Genomic DNA, 23,456 nt, shown 5'->3' on the forward strand with positions numbered 1-23,456 from the left:
AATAAATTAACTGGACCATATCCTTCCACTTACTGCGAGGTGACGTCAGGATCAGCCAATCACCGTGTGGGATACGGTGACAGACGGATTGATGTCACTTCAGAGAGTGACAGTTCTGGAGCTCCGCTTCCACCCGTCGGACGGCCATTTTGGCTCCAGTTTCCAACTGCGCGCTGGCAATCCATGTCAACGAGGAAGCAAAATGGCGCCCTTCGGTGGCTGGGTGTCCTTGGCGATGGGCCGGTCATGTGACCGCGGCGGGGGCAAAGCTCGTCGATGTAAACAACATGGCGACTCGGAGAGAAAAGACCGGGGCCTACCTGGGGATTATTCCTTAACGTAAACTCAAGCAGTGACAATAAAAAAAACCCAAGCAGTATCGATTCGCTAGTATTGATAAGCTTATTGATTGTTAAAGGAAGAACGTGCAAGACAACAACGCGATCCGCGAACGAAGCCCTAAATACAAATTTCACCAGGTACTGTATTTTCTATTTATCTGTTGAGTTTCTTGTTAAGTGTTCATTGAGCCTTTTTATGATTGTCATTTTCGGAAGGGGATTAATTCACTGAAATAGACGCGAGTCTTCCCGTGTCGTCGGTGTAACATAACGATACATTTAATTTGATTAGATAATTAGCTTGGTTAATTAGTCGAGGAGTATAAGGAAAGCATTTTGACACTGAACAACTGCCGTTTCGATTTTGGCGAGTGAGGAAACTAGACGAATTACTGATTAACCCCTCTCTCTCAGTGCAGTGTTAATGTACTGGAGTGTCCAGTCAGTGTGTCTGTATGAACCCCTCTCTCTCAGTGCAGTGTTAATGTACTGGAGTGTCCAGTCAGTGTGTCTGTATGAACCCCTCTCTCTCAGTGCAGTGTTAATGTACTGGAGTGTCCAGTCAGTCAGTGTGTCTGTATGAACCCCTCTCTCTCAGTGCAGTGTTAATGTACTGGAGTGTCCAGTCAGTCAATGTGTCTGTATGAACCCCTCTCTCTCAGTGCAGTGTTAATGTACTGGAGTGTCCAGTCAGTCAGTGTGTCTGTATTAACCCCTCTCTCTCAGTGCAGTGTTAATGTACTGGAGTGTCCAGTCAGTCAGTGTGTCTGTATGAACCCCTCTCTCTCAGTGCAGTGTTAATGTACTGGAGTGTCCAGTCAGTGTGTCTGTATGAACCCCTCTCTCTCAGTGCAGTGTTAATGTACTGGAGTGTCCAGTCAGTCAGTGTGTCTGTATGAACCCCTCTCTCTCAGTGCAGAGTTAATGTACTGGAGTGTCCAGTCAGTCAGTGTGTCTGTATGAACCCCTCTCTCTCAGTGCAGTGTTAATGTACTGGAGTGTCCAGTCAGTCAGTGTGTCTGTATGAACCCCTCTCTCTCAGTGCAGTGTTAATGTACTGGAGTGTCCAGTCAGTCAGTGTGTCTGTATGAACCCCTCTCTCTCAGTGCAGTGTTAATGTACTGGAGTGTCCAGTCAGTCAGTGTGTCTGTATTAACCCCTCTCTCTCAGTGCAGTGTTAATGTACTGGAGTGTCCAGTCAGTGTGTCTGTATGAACCCCTCTCTCTCAGTGCAGTGTTAATGTACTGGAGTGTCCAGTCAGTGTGTCTGTATGAACCCCTCTCTCTCAATGCAGTGTTAATGTACTGGAGTGTCCAGTCAGTGTGTCTGTATTAACCCCTCTCTCTCGGTGCAGTGTTAATGTACTGGAGTGTCCAGTCAGTGTGTCTGTATGAACCCCTCTCTCTCAGTGCAGTGTTAATGTACTGGAGTGTCCAGTCAGTGTGTCTGTATGAACCCCTCTCTCTCAGTACAGTGTTAATGTACTGGAGTGTCCAGTCAGTCAGTGTGTCTGTATGAACCCCTCTCTCTCAGTGCAGTGTTAATGTACTGGAGTGTCCAGTCAGTCAGTGTGTCTGTATGAACCCCTCTCTCTCAGTGCAGTGTTAATGTACTGGAGTGTCCAGTCAGTCAGTGTGTCTGTATGAACCCCTCTCTCTCAGTGCAGTGTTAATGTACTGGAGTGTCCAGTCAGTCAGTGTGTCTGTGTTAATTCCTGTCTTTACCTTTCTCAAAGTGTCGGTCTATGGGCTCTCAGTCCAGTTCTGGGATGTCCGGTCGGGCCTCCAGTGGTGACCCAGACGAGACAGAGCCAGAACGCAGCCAGAACCGGGGCCAGCAAAGCCGCAGACAGGCGAGGAGACAGTTGGACAGAGGGGCAGAGGAGCAGAGCGACAGAGGGTCCGCAGCAGAGGAGGACGTCGACTTAGCGCAAGTGCTGGCGTACCTACTGAGGAGGTAAGAGTGCAGCACTGTGTCTCTCACGGGCTTCCTGCAGGGACACTGAGTCTAGGAGAACAAACTGACACACTGTCCAGACATCCTGACACACTGTCCAGACACTGAGTCTAGGAGAACACACTGACACACTGTCCAGACACACTGACACACTGTCCAGACACTGAGTCTAGGAGAACACACTGACACACTGTGCAGACACTCTGACACACTGTCCAGACACTGAGTCTAAGAGAACACACTGACACACTGACACACTGTCCAGAAACTGAGTCTAGGAGAACACACTGTCCAGAAACACTGACACACTGACTCACTGTACAGACACACTGACACACTGTACACAGAGTCTAGGAGAACACACTGACACACTGTACAGACACAGAGTCTAGGAGAACACACTGACACACTGTCCAGACACACTGTACACTGAGTCTAGGAGAACACACTTGACACACTGTCCAGACACTGAGTCCAGGAGAACACACTGACACACTGTACTGACACACTGACACACTGTCCAGACACTGAGCCTAGGAGAACACACTTGACACACTGTCCAGACACTGAGCCTAGGAGAACACACTGACACACTGTCCAGACACTGAGTCTAGGAGAACACACTGACACACTGTCCAGACACTGAGCCTAGGAGAACACACTGACACACTGTCCAGACACTGAGCCTAGGAGAACACACTTGACACACTGTCCAGACACTGAGTCCAGGAGAACACACTGACACACTGTACTGACACACTGACACACTGTCCAGACACTGAGCCTAGGAGAACACACTTGACACACTGTCCAGACACTGAGCCTAGGAGAACACACTGACACACTGTCCAGACACTGAGTCTAGGAGAACACACTGACACACTGTCCAGACACACTGACACACTGTCCAGACACTGAGCCCAGGAGAACACACTGACACACTACTGACACACTGTCCAGACACTGAGTCTAGGAGAACACACTGACACACTGTCCAGACACTGAGTCTAGGAGAACACACTGACACACTGTCCAGACACTGAGTCTAGGAGAACACACTGACACACTGTCCAGACACTGAGCCTAGGAGAACACACTGACACACTGTCCAGACACTGAGCCTAGGAGAACACACTTGACACACTGTCCAGACACTGAGTCTAGGAGAACACACTGACACACTGTCCAGACACTGAGCCTAGGAGAACACACTTGACACACTGTCCAGACACTGAGTCCAGGAGAACACACTGACACACTGTACTGACACACTGACACACTGTCCAGACACTGAGCCTAGGAGAACACACTTGACACACTGTCCAGACACTGAGTCCAGGAGAACACACTGACACACTGTCCAGACACACTGACACACTGTCCAGACACTGAGCCCAGGAGAACACACTGACACACTACTGACACACTGTCCAGACACTGAGTCTAGGAGAACACACTGACACACTGTCCAGACACTGAGTCTAGGAGAACACACTGACACACTGTCCAGACACTGAGTCTAGGAGAACACACTGACACACTGTCCAGACACTGAGCCTAGGAGAACACACTGACACACTGTCCAGACACTGAGTCTAGGAGAACACACTGACACACTGTCCAGACACTGAGTCTAGGAGAACACACTGACACACTGTCCAGACACTGAGCCCAGGAGAACACACTGACACACTGTCCAGACACTGAGCCTAGGAGAACACACTTGACACACTGTCCAGACACTGAGCCTAGGAGAACACACTGACACACTGTCCAGACACTGAGCCCAGGAGAACACACTGACACACTGTACTGACACACTGACACACTGTCCAGACACTGAGTCTAGGAGAACACACTGACACACTGTCCAGACACTGAGTCTAGGAGAACACACTGACACACTGTCCAGACACTGAGTCTAGGAGAACACACTGACACACTGTCCAGACACTGAGTCTAGGAGAACACACTGACACACTGTCCAGACACTGAGCCTAGGAGAACACACTGACACACTGTCCAGACACTGAGTCTAGGAGAACACACTGACACACTGTCCAGACACTGAGTCTAGGAGAACACACTGACACACTGTCCAGACACTGAGCCCAGGAGAACACACTGACACACTGTCCAGACACTGAGCCTAGGAGAACACACTTGACACACTGTCCAGACACTGAGCCTAGGAGAACACACTGACACACTGTCCAGACACTGAGCCCAGGAGAACACACTGACACACTGTACTGACACACTGACACACTGTCCAGACACTGAGTCTAGGAGAACACACTGACACACTGTCCAGACACTGAGTCTAGGAGAACACACTGACACACTGTCCAGACACTGAGTCTAGGAGAACACACTGACACACTGTGCAGACACACTGACACACTGACACACTGTGCAGACACACTGGCACCCTGACACACTGTGCAGACACACTGGCACCCTGACACCCGGTCGTCTCTGTGGTGTTTAGTGGGTGTCTTCCCTTGCTCCCTCTGTCTCCGCCCCTCTTCCTGATTGGAGGGGACAGGTGCGGCTGGTCCATGGGAGCGGGGCCACGGGGCTGCAGCTCGTCCAATCGTACTCCGACTCCGACGATGACAGCGAGGGGGCGTGGGAGGGCCGCCTCGGAGACCGCTACAACCCGCCCGGTAGCTCGCCGACCGCGACCTGATCTCACACCCGCGCGCGCACACAGACCCAGTACGGCAGCGTGCTCCTGTCCACAGGCCGTTCCCACCGCTGCCTCTGGTTCCTCTGTCCAGTAGAGCAGAGCGCTGTTTTCCCTCTGCCCTGCCCCCTCACGTGCTTCACGACTCGTGTGTTCAGACTGTGCTGACACTGCTGTGACCTTTCACCTCTGACCTATATCGCACAGAGCTCAGGTATTCCTTCTGTGCTGTGATTGCGCTCACACTGCTGCGTCCTTTCACCTCTGACCTTAAGTGCCTTGTAAAATGATACTGACACACACAGTGCAGTGCTCATATCCTGCGTCTGTATGAACCCCCCTCTCCCAGTGCAGTGTTAATGTACTGGAGTGTCCAGTCAGTGTGTCTGTATGAAGCCCTCTCTCTCAGTGCAGTGTTAATGTACTGGAGTGTCCAGTCAGTCAGTGTGTCTGTATGAACCCCTCTCTCTCAGTGCAGTGTTAATGTACTGGAGTGTCCAGTCAGTCAGTGTGTCTGTATGAACCCCCCTCTCCCAGTGCAGTGTTAATGTACTGGAGTGTCCAGTCAGTCAGTGTGTCTGTATGAACCCCTCTCTCTCTCAGTGCAGTGTTAATGTACTGGAGTGTCCAGTCAGTCAGTGTGTCTGTATGAACCCCTCTCTCTCAGTGCAGTGTTAATGTACTGGAGTGTCCAGTCAGTCAGTGTGTCTGTATGAACCCCTCTCTCTCAGTGCAGTGTTAATGTACTGGAGTGTCCAGTCAGTGTGTCTGTATGAACCCCTCTCTCTCAGTGCAGTGTTAATGTACTGGAGTGTCCAGTCAGTCAGTGTGTCTGTATGAACCCCTCTCTCTCAGTGCAGTGTTAATGTACTGGAGTGTCCAGTCAGTCAGTGTGTCTGTATGAACCCCTCTCTCTCAGTGCAGTGTTAATGTACTGGAGTGTCCAGTCAGTGTGTCTGTATGAACCCCTCTCTCTCAGTGCAGTGTTAATGTACTGGAGTGTCCAGTCAGTCAGTGTGTCTGTATGAACCCCTCTCTCTCAGTGCAGTGTTATGGTACTGGAGTGTCCAGTCAGTGTTTCTGTATGAACCCCTCTCTCTCAGTGCAGTGTTAATGTACTGGAGTGTCCAGTCAGTCAGTGTGTCTGTATGAACCCCTCTCTCTCAGTGCAGTGTTAATGTTCTGGAGTGTCCAGTCAGTCAGTGTGTCTGTATGAACCCCTCTCTCAGTGCAGTGTTAATGTACTGGAGTGTCCAGTCAGTCAGTGTGTCTGTATGAACCCCTCTCTCTCAGTGCAGTGTTAATGTACTGGAGTGTCCAGTCAGTGTGTCTGTATTCACCCCTCTCTCTCAGCGCAGTGTTAATGTACTGGAGTGTCCAGTCAGTCAGGGTGTCTGTATGAACCCCTCTCTCAGTGCAGTGTTAATGTACTGGCGTGTCCAGTCAGTCAGTGTGTCTGTATGAACCCCTCTCTCTCAGTGCAGTGTTAATGTACTGGAGTGTCCAGTCAGTCAGTGTGTCTGTATGAACCCCTCTCTCTCAGTGCAGTGTTAATGTACTGGAGTGTCCAGTCAGTGTGTCTGTATGAACCCCTCTCTCTCAGTGCAGTGTTAATGTATTGGAGTGTCCAGTCAGTCAGTGTGTCTGTATGAACCCCTCTCTCTCAGTGCAGTGTTAATGTACTGGAGTGTCCAGTCAGTCAGTGTGTCTGTATGAACCCCTCTCTCTCAGTGCAGTGTTAATGTACTGGAGTGTCCAGTCAGTCAGTGTGTCTGTATGAACCCCTCTCTCTCAGTGCAGTGTTATGGTACTGGAGTGTCCAGTCAGTGTGTCTGTATGAACCCCTCTCTCTCAGTGCAGTGTTAATGTACTGGAGTGTCCAGTCAGTCAGTGTGTCTGTATGAACCCCTCTCTCTCAGTGCAGTGTTAATGTACTGGAGTGTCCAGTCAGTCAGTGTGTCTGTATGAACCCCTCTCTCTCAGTGCAGTGTTAATGTACTGGAGTGTCCAGTCAGTGTGTCTGTATTCACCCCTCTCTCTCAGCGCAGTGTTAATGTACTGGAGTGTCCAGTCAGTCAGGGTGTCTGTATGAACCCCTCTCTCAGTGCAGTGTTAATGTACTGGAGTGTCCAGTCAGTCAGTGTGTCTGTATGAACCCCTCTCTCTCAGTGCAGTGTTAATGTACTGGAGTGTCCAGTCAGTCAGTGTGTCTGTATGAACCCCTCTCTCTCAGTGCAGTGTAAATGTACTGGAGTGTCCAGTCAGTCAGTGTGTCTGTATGAACCCCTCTCTCTCAGTGCAGTGTTAATGTACTGGAGTGTCCAGTCAGTCAGTGTGTCTGTATGAACCCCTCTCTCTCAGTGCAGTGTTAATGTACTGGAGTGTCCAGTCAGTCAGTGTGTCTGTATGAACCCCTCTCTCTCAGTGCAGTGTTAATGTACTGGAGTGTCCAGTCAGTGTGTCTGTATGAACCCCTCTCTCTCAGTGCAGTGTTAATGTACTGGAGTGTCCAGTCAGTCAGTGTGTCTGTATGAACCCCTCTCTCTCAGTGCAGTGTTAATGTACTGGAGTGTCCAGTCAGTCAGTGTGTCTGTATGAACCCCTCTCTCTCAGTGCAGTGTGTATTAACCCCTCTGTCTGTGTCAGTGGACGCTCACCCTGACACGCAGGAAGTGGACTGCAGTGAGATCAGGACTCGGATCCTCTTGGCCACGGCCTCCTCAGGGTCCCGGAGTCCCCGCAGCTTCACTCAGATGCTCAGAGAGGTGAGAGCTCAGGGATGGGTGGGTATTGGTGTAATTGTGTGTTTGTGTGCGCCGGCAGTTTCAGGGCAGCGTTGTGTGGTGGTTGTTTTTCTTCAGTTGTGCGGTTATTTGTTGTGCTGTGGTTCAGTGACCTCCCTGTGTGATGGTTGTGTTGTGTGACTGTTGTGTTGTTGTTCCAGAGGGAGCAGGGTCGCTGCCTGGGCTCCAGTTTCTCTCACGGAGAGTGCAGCAACATCCGCTCACAGTGAGTACACAACCTGCACAGCATACTCAACACACACTGCTACACTGTACGCACAACACTGCACAGCACACACTGCTGTACAGCACACACTGCTACACAGCCCTGCACTACACATGCTGCTGCACAACACTGCACAGCACACAACTCTGCACAGCACACACTGATATACAGTACAACAGACTGCTACACAGCTCTGCACAGCACACAACACTGTACAGCGCACACTGATACACAACACACACTGATACACAGCACTGATACACAAAACATACTGATGCCCAGCACACAACACTATACAGCGCACACTGATACACAACACACACTGCTACACATCTCTGCGCAGCACACAGCACTGTACAGCGCACACTGATACAAAATACACATTGATACACAGCTCTGCACAGAACACAACACTGTACAACATGCACTGATACACAACACACACTGATACACAGCTCTGCACAGCACACAACACTGTACAGCGCACACTGATACACAACACACACTGCTACACGGCACTGCTACACATCACACACTGCTACACATCTCTGCACAGCACACAGCACTGTACAGCGCACACTGATACATAATACAAATTGATACACAGCTCTGCACAGAACACAACACTGTACAACATGCACTGATACACAACACACACTGATACACAGCTCTGCACAGCACACAACATTGCACAGCGCACACTGATACACAACACACACTGCTACACGGCACTGCTACACATCACACACTGCTACACATCTCTACACAGCACTGTACAGCACACACTGATACACAATACACATTGATACACAGCTCTGCACAGAACACAACACTGTGCAACATGCACTGATACACAACACACACTGATACACAGCTCTGCACAGCACACAACACTGTACAGCGCACACTTATACACAACACACACTGCTACACGGCACTGCTACACATCACACACTGCTACACATCTCTGCACAGCACACAGCACTGTACAGCGCACACTGATACACAATACAAATTGATACACAGCTCTGCACAGAACACAACACTGTGCAACATGCACTGATACACAACACACACTGATACACAGCTCTGCACAGCACACAACACTGTACAGCGCACACTAATACACAACACACATTGATACAGAGCTCTGCACAGCACACAACACTGTACAGCGCACACTAATACACAACACACACTGATACACAGCTCTGCACAGCACACAACACTGTACAGCGCACACTAATACACAACACACATTGATACAGAGCTCTGCACAGCACACAACACTGTACAACGCACACTGATACACAACACACACTGCTACACATCTCTGCACAGCACACAGCACTGCACAGCGCACACTGCCTGGCAAGCCTGCGCAGGAAGCTCCTGGCTGCAGGGGGCGCTGTTTGCTGTTGCCCTGGGCCGTAGAGCTCGTCCTCTAGGTGTCGCTCCTGTGACCTGCCCCTGCGCTCCCACAGTGGCCCGATCCCACAGCGAGCGGCCGGGAGTCACGTCTGCTCATCTGCTCTCCTTCCAGTTTCCTGCCCAACTATGTGACGTACAAGGACATCTATCAGCAGAAGGTGTTCTGTGGAGTTTACTCTGAGGATGGCAGACTGTTCCTCTCGGCCTGCCAGGGTCAGTGTCTCTCTCCTTCTGAATGTGTGTCTGTATGAACCCCTCTCTCAGCGCAGTGTTAATGTACTGGAGTGTCCAGTCAGTGTGTCTGTATGAACCCCTCTCTCTCAGTGCAGTGTTAATGTACTGGAGTGTCCAGTCAGTCAGTGTGTCTGTATGAACCCCTCTCTCTCAGTGCAGTGTTAATGTACTGGAGTGTCCGGTCAGTCAGTGTGTCTGTATGAACCCCTCTCTCTCAGTGCAGTGTTAATGTACTGGAGTGTCCAGTCAGTCAGTGTGTCTGTATGAACCCCTCTCTCTCAGTGCAGTGTTAATGTACTGGAGTGTCCAGTCAGTGTCTGTATGAACCCCTCTCTCTCAGTGCAGTGTTAATGTACTGGAGTGTCCAGTCAGTGTGTCTGTATGAACCCCTCTCTCTCAGTGCAGTGTTAATGTACTGGAGTGTCCAGTCAGTCAGTGTGTCTGTATGAACCCCTCTCTCTCAGTGCAGTGTTAATGTACTGGAGTGTCCAGTCAGTCAGTGTGTCTGTATGAACCCCTCTCTCTCAGTGCAGTGTTAATGTACTGGAGTGTCCAGTCAGTGTGTCTGTATGAACCCCTCTCTCTCAGAGCAGTGTTAATGTACTGGAGTGTCCAGTCAGTGTGTCTGTATGAACCCCTCTCTCTCAGTGCAGTGTTAATGTACTGGAGTGTCCAGTCAGTCAGTGTGTCTGTATGAACCCCTCTCTCTCAGTGCAGTGTTAATGTACTGGAGTGTCCAGTCAGTCAGTGTGTCTGTATGAACCCCTCTCTCTCAGTGCAGTGTTAATGTACTGGAGTGTCCAGTCAGTCAGTGTGTCTGTATGAACCCCTCTCTCTCAGTGCAGTGTTAATGTACTGGAGTGTCCAGTCAGTGTGTCTGTATGAACCCCTCTCTCTCAGTGCAGTGTTAATGTACTGGAGTGTCCAGTCAGTGTGTCTGTATGAACCCCTCTCTCTCAGTGCAGTGTTAATGTACTGGAGTGTCCAGTCAGTCAGTGTGTCTGTATGAACCCCTCTCTCTCAGTGCAGTGTTAATGTACTGGAGTGTCCAGTCAGTCAGTGTGTCTGTATGAACCCCTCTCGTCTTACCCTCCTGTCTCTCTCAGATCAGAACGTGCGGCTGTATGACACCAGCTCCGGCCGGTTCCGAGTGATCCGTACAGTGAAGGCCCGTGATGTTGGCTGGAGTGTGCTGGATGTCGCCTTCACCCCAGACGGACACAACCTGTTGTACTCCAGCTGGTCTGACTACAGTGAGTTGCGATGGGGAGAGGGGGAGGGGGCTCCCAAAATTCCACCAGCATGTTGGGTTACCAATAGCGATCCATCAGCCTGTCCTTGTGGAATCCCCGGATATCGAGTCGGGAACGGCCCTTTTGTAAATAAGAGCCCCTTGTTCATGGTATTTAATCAAGTTTTAGTCTGCTTCGAAGGACAGTTTGAGTTGGAATCGTGGGTCCAGGTTGGGATTTCACTTGGAATCGCAGGTGACGGTTGGGTTTTCCGTTGGAATCGCGTGTCCAGGTTGGATTTACAGGTCCAGCTTTGGGTTTTGTTTGGTGCGGGTCCAGGTTGGGATGTCTGTGGAATCGCAGGTCCAGGTTGGGATGTCTGTGGGAATCGGGGGTCCAGGTTGGGATGTCTGTGGAATCGCAGGTCCAGGTTGGGATGTCTGTGGAATCGAGGGTCCAGGTTGGGATGTCTGTGGAATCGCAGGTGCAGGTTGGGATGTCTGTGGAATCGGGGGTCCAGGTTGGGATGTCTGTGGAATCGCGGGTCCAGGTTGGGATGTCTGTGGAATCGCAGGTGCAGGTTGGGATGTCTGTGGAATCGGGGGTCCAGGTTGGGATGTCTGTGGAATCGGGGGTCCAGGTTGGGATGTCTGTGGGAATCGGGGGTCCAGGTTGGGATGTCTGTGGGTATCGGGGGTCCAGGTTGGGATGTCTGTGGAATCGAGGGTCCAGGTTGGGATGTCTGTGGAATCGCAGGTGCAGGTTGGGATGTCTGTGGAATCGGGGGTCCAGGTTGGGATGTCTGTGGAATCGGGGGTCCAGGTTGGGATGTCTGTGGGAATCGGGGGTCCAGGTTGGGATGTCTGTGGAATCGGGGGGCCAGGTTGGGATGTCTGTGGAATCGGGGGGCCAGGTTGGGATGTCTGTGGAATCGCAGGTGCAGGTTGGGATGTCTGTGGAATCGGGGGTCCAGGTTGGGATGTCTGTGGGAATCGGGGGTCCAGGTTGGGATGTCTGTGGAATCGGGGGGCCAGGTTGGGATGTCTGTGGAATCGGGGGTCCAGGTTGGGATGTCTGTGGAATCGCAGGTGCAGGTTGGGATGTCTGTGGAATCGCGGGTCCAGGTTGGGATGTCTGTGGAATCGGGGGGCCAGGTTGGGATGTCTGTGGAATCGGGGGGCCAGGTTGGGATGTCTGTGGAATCGGGGGTCCAGGTTGGGATGTCTGTGGAATCGCAGGTCCAGGTTGGGATGTCTGTGGAATCGGGGGTCCAGGTTGGGATGTCTGTGGAATCGGGGGTCCAGGTTGGGATGTCTGTGGGAATCGGGGGTCCAGGTTGGGATGTCTGTGGGAATCGGGGGTCCAGGTTGGGATGTCTGTGGGAATCGGGGGTCCAGGTTGGGATGTCTGTGGGAATCGGGGGTCCAGGTTGGGATGTCTGTGGAATCGGGGGTCCAGGTTGGGATGTCTGTGGGAATCGGGGGGCCAGGTTGGGATGTCTGTGGAATCGCAGGTGCAGGTTGGGATGTCTGTGGAATCGGGGGTCCAGGTTGGGATGTCTGTGGAATCAGGGGTCCAGGTTGGGATGTCTGTGGGAATCGGGGGTCCAGGTTGGGATGTCTGTGGGAATCGGGGGTCCAGGTTGGGATGTCTGTGGAATCGGGGGTCCAGGTTGGGATGTCTGTGGAATCGGGGGTCCAGGTTGGGATGTCTGTGGGAATCGTGGGTCCAGGTTGGGATATTGGTTGGAATCGCAGGTGCAGGCTGGGAATGGAGGAAGCCCAGTGGGTGATTTTGCGTCTCTGATTGCAGTTCATGTGTGCAGCCTGGATGGCGACAATGAGACTCACACAGCGCTGGATCTCAAGTGAGTATAGTGTCATGTTGAACAACAGGAGTGTGTGTTGTGTTGTGTTGTGTGTGGAAGAGTGATTTGCTTACAGCAGAATCATCCTGGGCTAATTTTGTTGTCTGAGTGATCCTGAGTCAGCTGTATTGTGTGAATGATCGATGGCCGGTTGTGTTGTTAGGTTTTGTGTGTTGTATTAATAATCCTTTACTGGGTGTGTTGTGTAATCTGGAAGTCCTGTGCTGACTGTGGTATGGTGTTTTGTGTTGACACTCGGTGGTTGTGTGCATTGGTACTGAAGTAGTTACGTTGTGATCTGTTGTGTTGTGATGGTTGGTGTGCATGTTTTTACTGAAGAAGTTGTGTTCTGTTGTGATGGAGGTCATCCACGCTGGTATTGAAGTAGTTGTGTTGTGATGTGTTGTACTGAAGAAGTTGTGGTGTGTTGTTTTGTGAAGTACTTGTTTTGTACTTGTATGTTGTGATATGTTGGGTTTTGTTGTGATGTGCGCTCTGGTGCTGAAGGAGTTGTGTTGTGTGCTGATGTGTGTGCTGGTGCTTAAGAAGTTGTTGTGTGCTGATGTGTGTGCTGGTGCTGAAGGAGTTGTGTTGTGTGGTGATGTGCCCTGGTGCTGAAGGAGTTGTGGTGTGTTGTGTACTGATGTGTGCAAGCTCCTGCTGAAGAAGCTGTGTTGTGTTGTATATTGATGTGCGCCGGTGCTGAGGGAGTTGTGTTGTGTGGTGTTGTACGGGCTGCTGCTGAAGGAGTTGTGTTGTATTGTGTGTGCTGATGTACGCTGCTGCTGAAGGGGTTGCGTTGTGTGGTGTTGTACGCACTGCTTTTAAAGGAGTTGTGTTGTGTGGTGTTGTGCGCGCTGCTGCTGAAGGAGTTGTGTTGTGTGGTGTTGCGCGCTGCTGCTGAAGGAGTTGTGGGGTGTTGTGTGCTGCTGCTGAAGGAGTTGTGGGGTGTTGTGTGGTGTTTTGTGCTGCTACTGAAGGAGCTGTGGGGTATTGTGTGGTGTTGTGTGCTGCTGCTGAAGGAGTTGTGTGGTGTTGTGCGCTGCTGCTGAAGGAGTTGTGGGGTGGTGTGTGGTGTTGTGCGCTGCTGCTGAAGGAGTTGTGGGGTGTTGTGTGGTGTTGTGTTCTGCTGCTGAAGGAGTTGTGTGGTGTTGTGTTCTGCTGCTGAAGGAGTTGTGTGGTGTTGTGCACGCTGCTGCTGAAGGAGTTGTGTGGTGGTGTGCATGCTGCTGCTGAAGGAGTTGTGGGGTGTTGTGTGCTGCTGCTGAAGGAGTTGTGGGGTGTTGTGTGGTGTTGTGTGTGCTGCTGCTGAAGGAGTTGTGGGGTGTTGTGTGGTGTTGTGCGCGCTGCTGCTGAAGGAGTTTTGGGGTGTTGTGTGGTGTTGTGTGCTGCTGCTGAAGGAGTTGTGGGGTGTTGTGTGGTGTTGTGTTCTGCTGCTGAAGGAGTTGTGGGGTGTTGTGTGGTGTTGTGTGCTGCTGCTGAAGGAGTTTTGGGGTGTTGTGTGGTGTTGTGCGCTGCTGCTGAAGGAGTTGTGGGGTGTTGTGTGGTGTTGTGTGCTGCTGCTGAAGGAGTTTTGGGGTGTTGTGGGGTGTTGTGTGCTGCTGCTGAAGGAGTTGTGTGGTGTTGTGTGCTGCTGCTGAAGGAGTTGTGTGGTGTTGTGTGCTGCTGCTGAAGGAGTTGTGTGGTGTTGTGTGCTGCTGCTGAAGGAGTTGTGGGGTGTTGTGTGGTGTTGTGTGCTGCTGCTGAAGGAGTTGTGGGGTGTTGTGTGGTGTTGTGTGCTGCTGCTGAAGGAGTTGTGTTTCTCTCTCTGTGTCTCAGTCCCGACGAGAGAAGATTCTGCGTTTTTTCTCTGACCGTGTCGTCGGATGGAAAAGAGATTCTGGGAGGGTAGGTCTGTGTGTTGTTGTCTCTCTGCGTCTGTTGTGTCTCTGTGAATGTCTTTCTCTTTGCCTAGCTCTTATCTAAGGGTGTGTGTTTGTGTGCTCTTCTGCCATTATGTGAATTATCTGTGTTTGTCAGTGTCTCTCTGTGTTACTGTGTCTCTGTGCTGTGTATGTTTTGAACATCACTGACTCTGTCTTTGAGTGTCACTATCTCTGTTTGTATGTGTTTTGTGTTGTCTTGCTGTAACTGTGTGTGTCATTTTCTCAGAGCTTGTGTGTTGTGTGTGTCTTTTCACAATCTCATGAATGTGTTGTGTGTGTTCCTATCTGCGTTTGTGTTGTGCATGTGCGTGTCACTGTCTCTGTGTTGTAGCCGTTTGCGTGTCACTTTCTGTTTTTTGTGTGTGCAAGTGTCACTGTCTCTGTGTTGTGTGTGCTGGGTAGCTTTCACAGTCCTTAGATCTATCCTCTATTGTCTGTCTGCCTGTCTCTCTCTCTCAGGGCACTCAGACAGCTGCCCGCCTCTCTCTCTCAGAGCAGTCAGATAATTGCCTGTCTCTCTCTCAGAGAAGTCTAACATTCACCTGTCTCTCTCAGAGCAGTCAGACAGACGCCTGTCTCTCTCTCTCGGAGCAGTCAGACAGACGCCTGTCTCTCTCTCTCGGAGCAGTCAGACAGACGCCTGTCTCTCTCTCTCGGAGCAGTCAGACAGACGCCTGTCTCTCTCTCTCGGAGCAGTCAGACAGATTCTTGTCTCTCTCTCTTGGATCAGTCAGATAACTGCCTGTCTCTCTCTCTCTCAGAGGAGTCTAACATTCACCTGTCTCTCTCTCTCAGGGCACTCAGTCAGCTGCCTGTCTCTCTCTCTCTGAGCAGTCAGACGGATTCCTGTCTCTCAGAGCAGTCAGATAACTGCCTGTCTCTCTCTCTCATTCACCTGTCTCTCTCTCTCAGGGCACTCAGTCAGCTGCCTGTCTCTCTCTCTCTGAGCAGTCAGACAGCTGCCTCTCTCTCTCTCCCGGAGCAGTCAGACAGACGCCTGTCTCTCTCTCTCGGAGCAGTCAGACAGACGCCTGTCTCTCTCTCTCGGAGCAGTCAGACAGATTCTTGTCTCTCTCTCGGAGCAGTCGGATAACTGCCTGTCTCTCTCTCTCTCAGAGAAGTCTAACATTCACCTGTCTCTCTCTCAGGGCACTCAGTCAGCTGCCTGTCTCTCTCTCTCTCTGAGCAGTCAGACGGATTCCTGTCTCTCTCGCAGAGCAGTCAGATAACTGCCTGTCTCTCTCTCTCATTCACCTGTCTCTCTCTCTCGGGGCACTCAGTCAGCTGCCTGTCTCTCTCTTTCAGGGCCAACGATGGCTGCCTGTACGTCTACGACCGGGAGCAGAACAGGAGGACACTGAAGGTGCCCGTGACGTCCAGCAGTGTCCCCGGGGTCAGTGTGATCAGTGTGAGTGGTGCTGTCGGTGGGCGTGGCGCTGACCGCTCTCCCTCTCTGCGCCCCAGATCGACGCCCACGAGGACGATGTGAACGCCGTGGCGTTCGCCGACGGCTCCTCGCAGATCGTGCTGTCGGGCAGCGACGACGCGCTGTGCAAGGTCTGGGACAGGCGGACCCTCAGAGAGGACAGGCCACAGCCTGTGGGCCAGCTGGCCGGACACCGGGATGGCATCACCTTCATACACAGCAAGGTACTCTCCAGGGTGGGGTTAATATACCAATACATAAGGAGTGTCCAGTCAGTCAGTGTGTCTGTATGAACCCCTCTCTCTCAGTGCAGTGTTAATGTACTGGAGTGTCCAGTCAGTCAGTGTGTCTGTATGAACCCCTCTCTCTCAGTGCAGTGTTAATGTACTGGAGTGTCCAGTCAGTCAGTGTGTCTGTATGAACCCCTCTCTCTCAGTGCAGTGTTAATGTACTGGAGTGTCCAGTCAGTCAGTGTGTCTGTATGAACCCCTCTCGCTCAGTGCAGTGTTAATGTACTGGAGTGTCCAGTCAGTCAGTGTGTCTGTATGAACCCCTCTCTCTCAGTGCAGTGTTAATGTACTGGAGTGTCCAGTCAGTCAGTGTGTCTGTATGAACCCCTCTCTCTCAGTGCAGTGTTAATGGACTGGAGTGTCCAGTCAGTCAGTGTGTCTGTATGAACCCCTCTCTCTCAGTGCAGTGTTAATGTACTGGAGTGTCCAGTCAGTGTGTCTGTATGAACCCCTCTCTCTCAGTGCAGTGTTAATGTACTGGAGTGTCCAGTCAGTGTGTCTGTATGAACCCCTCTCTCTCAGTGCAGTGTTAATGTACTGGAGTGTCCAGTCAGTCAGTGTGTCTGTATGAACCCCTCTCTCTCTGTCAGGGTGATGGTCGCTACCTGATCAGTAACTCTAAGGATCAGTCCATCAAGCTGTGGGACGTGCGGCGCTTCTCCCCCAAGGAGGGCCTGGCTGCCTCGCGCCTGGCCGTCACGCAGCAGAACTGGGACTACCGCTGGCAGCAGGTCCCCCAGAGAGGTAGGCCGAGGCGGCGACGGGGGGCTGGGGTTCGGCAGGGCTCTGGGCCAGTCCTGCACCAGGCTGCCAGTGTGTGCTCTGTCTCTCCTCCGATTTGCACCCTCATAGACCGGCACCTCTGTGTCTCTCAGACTGGGGGTGATTTTGTCAGATCGCCGTGATTTGGACAGTTGTTGTGCTGCTCCGGGTCACAGAGGACCGCGCAAGCGGCAGGACCTCTCTCCTCATGCCCTGTCTCTCTCTCCCCCCTCAGCCCTGAAGAGACACAAGCTGACGGGTGACACCTCGGTCATGACCTACCGGGGTCACGGGGTCCTGCACACACTCATTCGCTGCCGATTCTCTCCGGAGTTCAGCACCGGACAGCGCTTCATCTACACAGGGTGCTCGACTGGCAGAGTCGTCAGTGAGTCCGTCTCTCCCCGTCTTTCCCCGTCTCTCTGCTGACTGCTGTCTGTCTCAGGTCCTAAAGGTGTTCTGTAATGTCCAGTCAGTGTGTCTGTATGAACCCCTCTCTCTCAGTGCAGTGTTAATGTACTGGAGTGTCCAGTCAGTCAGTGTGTCTGTATGAACCCCTCTCTCTCAGTGCAGTGTTAATGTACCGGAGTGTCCAGTCAGTCAGTGTGTCTGTATGAACCCCTCTCTCTCAGTGCAGTGTTAATGTACTGGAGTGTCCAGTCAGTGTGTCTGTATTAACCCCTCTCTCTCAATCTCAGTCTACGATGTGCTGACTGGCTGCGTAGTATCCCGGCTCTCCGACCATGATGCCTGTGTTCGAGATGTCAGCTGGCACCCCTATGAGGCAAACATCATAAGCAGTTCTGTGAGTTCTGTGTGTGGCTGATCATGTGTTTGACTGTTCATATCTTCTCTCTCCTCATGCCCTCGTGCCTTTCCGCCTGTGTGTGTCTGACTCTGTGCATTTCCGACTGTAAATCTGTCCGTGTGCATGCCCAATAGTGTGTCTGCTCGTGTGTGTATCTAAATGCATGCATGTCTGGTTGTGCATGTCTAACTGTAGGTGTGCGTGATTGTGCAAGTGTCTGACTGTATGCATGCCTGATTGTGTGGCTGTGCGCTTCTGACTTTATGGCTGCTCAATTGTGTGTCTGACTGTATGCTTGTCCGATTGTGCATTTGACTATATGCGTGTCTGGCTGTATGAGTGCCTGATTGTGTGTCTGGCTGTATGCATGTCCGAATTTGTGCGTGCCTGATTGCATTTCTGACTGTATGCGTGCGTGTCTGACTGTATGCTTGCCCGATTGTACATCTGACTGAATGCACGCCTAATTGTGTGTCTGACTGTAAGCATTTCTGACTGTAAGCATTTCTGACTGTATGCATGTCTGACTGTATGGATGCCTGATTGTGTTTCTGGCTGTATGCGTGCCTGATTGTGTGTCTGGCTGTATGCATGTCGGGCTGTATGCATGTCTGATTGTGTGCCCGACTGTATGTGTGCCCTGTTGGTGTCCGTGTGTTCCGGTGTTGCGGTCTGTTTTCGCGCCTGACCTCTCTGCCTCCCTGTCTGTCTCTCCCGCAGTGGGACGGAGGGGTGCGTCTCTGGGAGCACAGGCAGAGCCACCTGTTTGACGAGGAGCGGGAGAGGGAGAGGGCGCCTGACATGGAGGAGGAGGAGGAGGGGGAGACGGAGTGAGAGTGGGGTGTGCAGGACCGCTACCCCCGAACACAGAACTGCAGGACGGAGAACGGAGGGGGAGTTAACGAGCAGCTGGAGAGATGCTCTTCTGATCTTTTATGTAGGGTTTCATGTTCAGTGTTTTATTATAAAGAAAATACTTGGAGGGCTGAACACAATATTTTGTAAACTATTGTAAAATTCTCCTGCCTATAGATGGCAGCAAACGTGGGCAATAGTGTGTGTGGGTCAGTGTGTTTGAGCTCGGGTCTGTGTGTAGGTGTGGGTCAGTGTGTTTGAGTGCAGGTCTGTGTGTAGGTGTGGGTCAGTGTGTTTGAGTGCAGGTCTGTGTGTAAGTGTGGGTCAGTGTGTTTGAGCGCAGGTCTGTGTGTAGGTGTGGGTCAGTGTGTTTGAGTGCAGGTCTGTGTGTAGGTGTGGGTCAGTGTGTTTGAGTGCAGGTCTGTGTGTAGGTGTGGGTCAGTGTGTTTGAGCGCAGGTCTGTGTGTAGGTGTGGGTCAGTGTGTTTGAGCGCAGGTCTGTGTGTAAGTGTGGGTCAGTGTGTTTGAGTGCAGGTCTGTGTGTAGGTGTGGGTCAGTGTGTTTAAGCTCAGGTCTGTGTGTAGGTGTGGGTCAGTGTGTTTGAGCGCAGGTCTGTGTGTAGGTGTGGGTCAGTGTGTTTAAGCTCAGGTCTGTGTGTAGGTGTGGGTCAGTGTGTTTGAGCGCAGGTCTGTGTGTAGGTGTGGGTCAGTGTGTTTGAGCTCAGGTCTGTGTGTAGGTGTGGGTCAGTGTGTTTGAGCTCAGGTCTGTGTGTAGGTGTGGGTCAGTGTGTTTGAGCTCGGGTCTGTGTGTAGGTGTGGGTCAGTGTGTTTGAGCTCGGGTCTGTGTGTAGGTGTGGGTCAGTGTGTTTGAGCGCAGGTCTGTGTGTAGGTGTGGGTCAGTGTGTTTGAGCGCAGGTCTGTGTGTAGGTGTGGGTCAGTGTGTTTGAGCGCAGGTCTGTGTGTAGGTGTGGGTCAGTGTGTTTGAGCGCAGGTCTGTGTGTAGGTGTGGGTCAGTGTGTTTGAGCTCAGGTCTGTGTGTAGGTGTGGGTCAGTGTGTTTGAGCGCAGGTCTGTGTGTAGGTGTGGGTCAGTGTGTTTGAGCGCAGGTCTGTGTGTAGGTGTGGGTCAGTGTGTTTGAGCGCAGGTCTGTGTGTAGGTGTGGGTCAGTGTGTTTGAGCGCAGGTCTGTGTGTAGGTGTGGGTCAGTGTGTTTGAGCGCAGGTCTGTGTGTAGGTGTGGGTCAGTGTGTTTGAGCGCAGGTCTGTGTGTAGGTGTGGGTCAGTGTGTTTGAGCGCAGGTCTGTGTGTAGGTGTGGGTCAGTGTGTTTGAGCGCAGGTCTGTGTGTAGGTGTGGGTCAGTGTGTTTGAGCGCAGGTCTGTGTGTAGGTGTGGGTCAGTGTGTTTGAGCTCAGGTCTGTGTGTAGGTGTGGGTCAGTGTGTTTGAGCGCAGGTCTGTGTGTAGGTGTGGGTCAGTGTGTTTGAGCGCAGGTCTGTGTGTAGGTGTGGGTCAGTGTGTTTGAGCTCGGGTCTGTGTGTAGGTGTGGGTCAGTGTGTTTGAGTGCAGGTCTGTGTGTAGGTGTGGGTCAGTGTGTTTGAGCGCAGGTCTGTGTGTAGGTGTGGGTCAGTGTGTTTGAGCTCGGGTCTGTGTGTAGGTGTGGGTCAGTGTGTTTGAGTGCAGGTCTGTGTGTAGGTGTGGGTCAGTGTGTTTGAGTGCAGGTCTGTGTGTAGGTGTGGGTCAGTGTGTTTGAGCGCAGGTCTGTGTGTAAGTGTGGGTCAGTGTGTTTGAGTGCAGGTCTGTGTGTAGGTGTGGGTCAGTGTGTTTAAGCTCAGGTCTGTGTGTAGGTGTGGGTCAGTGTGTTTGAGCGCAGGTCTGTGTGTAGGTGTGGGTCAGTGTGTTTGAGCTCGGGTCTGTGTGTAGGTGTGGGTCAGTGTGTTTGAGTGCAGGTCTGTGTGTAGGTGTGGGTCAGTGTGTTTGAGCGCAGGTCTGTGTGTAGGTGTGGGTCAGTGTGTTTGAGCGCAGGTCTGTGTGTAGGTGTGGGTCAGTGTGTTTGAGCACAGGTCTGTGTGAGTGAGTGCGTGTGTTTGAGCACATTGATCAGTGTGCGTTTGACCGTGCCAGTGTGTTTGACCTTGTGTTGGTGTGCGCGAGTGTGCAGGTGTGTATGCGATCAATCATTGTGAGTGTGTAGAGAGCGCATCTGAGTGTTTCTATCAGGTTGTGTGTAGTGTTAGAGTACACCCGCGTTTGTGTTTGTGCGAGTGAATGTGGGTCTATTTGTGTGGATCAGTGTGTGTGTATGTCAGCGTGTCAGTGTATATTCACTGCAAGAGGTACCAGGTTTCAGTGTGTGTGGGTCTCACCTTTAAAATGTACATTAATAATAAAATTCACAAGATATTTCCCGTATCCCCTGTTGTCTGTGTGGTGAGAGAGACGCGGCAGGCGCTGGAGGTGTGTGGATCAGTGGAGCGTCCTGCACTGTGGGTCCCCAGGCCTGTCCCTTGAGGCACGCCTCTGCTGTCTGGTTCGGCCCCAGACTCCCAGGTGTCCGCGCTGCTCTGTGGCGGGTCTGGTCTAGAAACATTCGCTCTACTCTTCCAAGGCCAAGGGGGGGTGTACGAGCAGGCGGTGGCGTGGAGCCCGTGCCCCGGTCTGCCCTGGCGCTGGGAGAGGGGGGTGTGCGAGGGGTCAGTGGCGTGGAGCCCGTGCCCCGGTCTGCCCTGGCGCTGGGAGAGGGGGTGTGCGAGGGGTCAGTGGCGTGGAGCCCGTGCCCCGGTCTGCCCTGGCGCTGGGAGAGGGGGTGTGCGAGGGGTCAGTGGCGTGGAGCCCGTGCCCCGGTCTGCCCTGGCGCTGGGAGAGGGGTGTGTGCGAGGGGTCAGTGGCGTGGAGCCCGTGCCCATGTCTGCCCTGGCGCTGGGAGAGGGGTGTGTGCGAGGGGTCAGTGGCGTGGAGCCCGTGCCCATGTCTGCCCTGGCGCTGGGAGAGGGGGGTGTGCGAGGGGTCAGTGGCGTGGAGCCCGTGCCCCGGTCTGCCCTGGCGCTGGGAGAGGGGGGTGTGCGAGGGGTCAGTGGTGTGGAGCCTGTGCCCCGGTCTGCCCTGGCGCTGGGAGAGGGGGGTGTGCGAGGGGTCAGTGGTGTGGAGCCTGTGCCCCGGTCTGCCCTGGCGCTGGGAGAGCGGTGTGTGCGAGGGGTCAGTGGCGTGGAGCCCGTGCCCATGTCTGCCCTGGTGCTGGGAGAGGGGTGTGTGCGAGGGGTCAGTGGCGTGGAGCCCGTGCCCCGGTCTGCCCTGGCGCTGGGAGAGGGGGGTGTGCGAGGGGTCAGTGGCGTGGAGCCCGTGCCCCGGTCTGCCCCGGCGCTGGGAGAGGGGGGTGTGCGAGGGGTCAGTGGTGTGGAGCCCGTGGCCATGTCTGCCCTGGCGCTGGGAGAGGGGGGTGTGCGAGGGGTCAGTGGCGTGGAGCCCGTGCCCATGTCTGCCCTGGCGCTGGGAGAGGGGTGTGTGCGAGGGGTCAGTGGTGTGGAGCCTGTGCCCATGTCTGCCCCGGCGCTGGGAGAGGGGGGTGTGCGAGGGGTCAGTGGCGTGGAGCCTGTGCCCATGTCTGCCCTGGCGCTGGGAGAGGGGGGTGTGCGAGGGGTCAGTGGCGTGGAGCCCGTGCCCCGGTCTGCCCTGGCGCTGGGAGAGGGGGGTGTGCGAGGGGTCAGTGGCGTGGAGCCCGTGCCCATGTCTGCCCTGGCGCTGGGAGAGGGGTGTGTGCGAGGGGTCAGTGGCGTGGAGCCCGTGCCCCGGTCTGCCCTGGCGCTGGGAGAGGGGGGTGTGCGAGGGGTCAGTGGTGTGGAGCCCGTGCCCATGTCTGCCCTGGCGCTGGGAGAGGGGTGTGTGCGAGGGGTCAGTGGTGTGGAGCCCGTGCCCCGGTCTGCCCTGGCGCTGGGAGAGGGGGGTGTGCGAGGGGTTAGTGGTGTGGAGCCCGTGCCCCGGTCTGCCCTGGCGCTGGGAGAGGGGGGTGTGCGAGTGATCTGTGGCGTGGAGCGTACTAATGTACTAACACACTACACTGCACACGACGTGAACATCCAGCGCACACACGCTACACTATTTACAGCGTGAACATACTAGCAGGGCGTCCCAGAGGCCCACATCCTCACCAGCCAGGAAACCCAGAGGTGAGGAAGAAGGACAGAACCAGAAGCCACAGGAAGAGTGTTGGTAGCTTAAACGAGGGCAGAGGCAGCGCTGTGTGATTGTCAGAAACCAGATTGGAGAGGATATTTGCAATAAAATGACTGTTCAATTGAATTGCAACAGCACGTTATAAAATGTTTGTAAAAAAAAAAAGGGCACATTAGATATAGGACGAGAATTGTGGAGGTTGTCCAGAGCCGTGTTTGTTAACTCGTGTTTGTAACTGAAGCCATTTTTAAGGCCTTCTGTACCATAGCAGTGCTTAAGGACGCAGTGATCATGCCCAGTGCGAGAGGGCAGAGAGCAGGAAAACAGGACTGAAACCAGACAGTAGGAACACGATCTCGCAGGCGGCTGGCGGATGTTCATACGTGACAGCGGTTTCCTGAGGCACGCGGTGTCGAGCAGAGAGACGCTGGAAGGAAGGCAGAGACCCCGTGGAGACGGACAACAGGAGG

At 53.1% G+C, this 23,456-nt stretch overlaps 1 protein-coding gene across 5 annotated transcripts; it reads left to right on the forward strand.

Moving 5' to 3' along the window:
* Positions 1-239: 239 nt before the first annotated feature.
* On the forward strand, positions 240-21,228 carry dcaf11 (ddb1 and cul4 associated factor 11). Of its 5 annotated transcripts, none has more exons than XR_015939785.1 (16): positions 240-479; positions 2,078-2,298; positions 4,840-4,967; positions 7,634-7,752; positions 7,932-7,996; positions 9,540-9,640; positions 10,768-10,914; positions 12,706-12,760; positions 14,579-14,647; positions 15,991-16,078; positions 16,150-16,335; positions 16,992-17,145; positions 17,399-17,551; positions 17,862-17,968; positions 18,692-20,635; positions 20,740-21,228. XR_015939785.1 is itself a non-coding variant. In XM_088637901.1 (15 exons), exons 2-15 carry the CDS (start codon positions 2,087-2,089, stop codon positions 18,803-18,805), a joined length of 1,698 nt encoding a protein of 565 aa, XP_088494027.1. In that variant the 5' UTR covers positions 240-479; positions 2,078-2,086; the 3' UTR covers positions 18,806-21,228. The 5 variants fall into 5 exon arrangements, 2 of the variants coding, with proteins under 2 accessions (XP_088494027.1, XP_088494028.1); XR_015939786.1 differs by having other exon boundaries at positions 18,692-20,613; positions 20,652-21,228; XR_015939787.1 differs by having other exon boundaries at positions 18,692-19,333; positions 19,372-21,228.
* The last annotated feature ends 2,228 nt before the right edge of the window (positions 21,229-23,456 follow it).

The sequence above is a fragment of the Lepisosteus platostomus genome, chromosome 6 (assembly GCF_059453375.1).
Source record: "Lepisosteus platostomus isolate fLepPlt1 chromosome 6, fLepPlt1.hap1, whole genome shotgun sequence".
NCBI classification, from domain to species: Eukaryota; Metazoa; Chordata; class Actinopteri; order Semionotiformes; family Lepisosteidae; genus Lepisosteus; species Lepisosteus platostomus.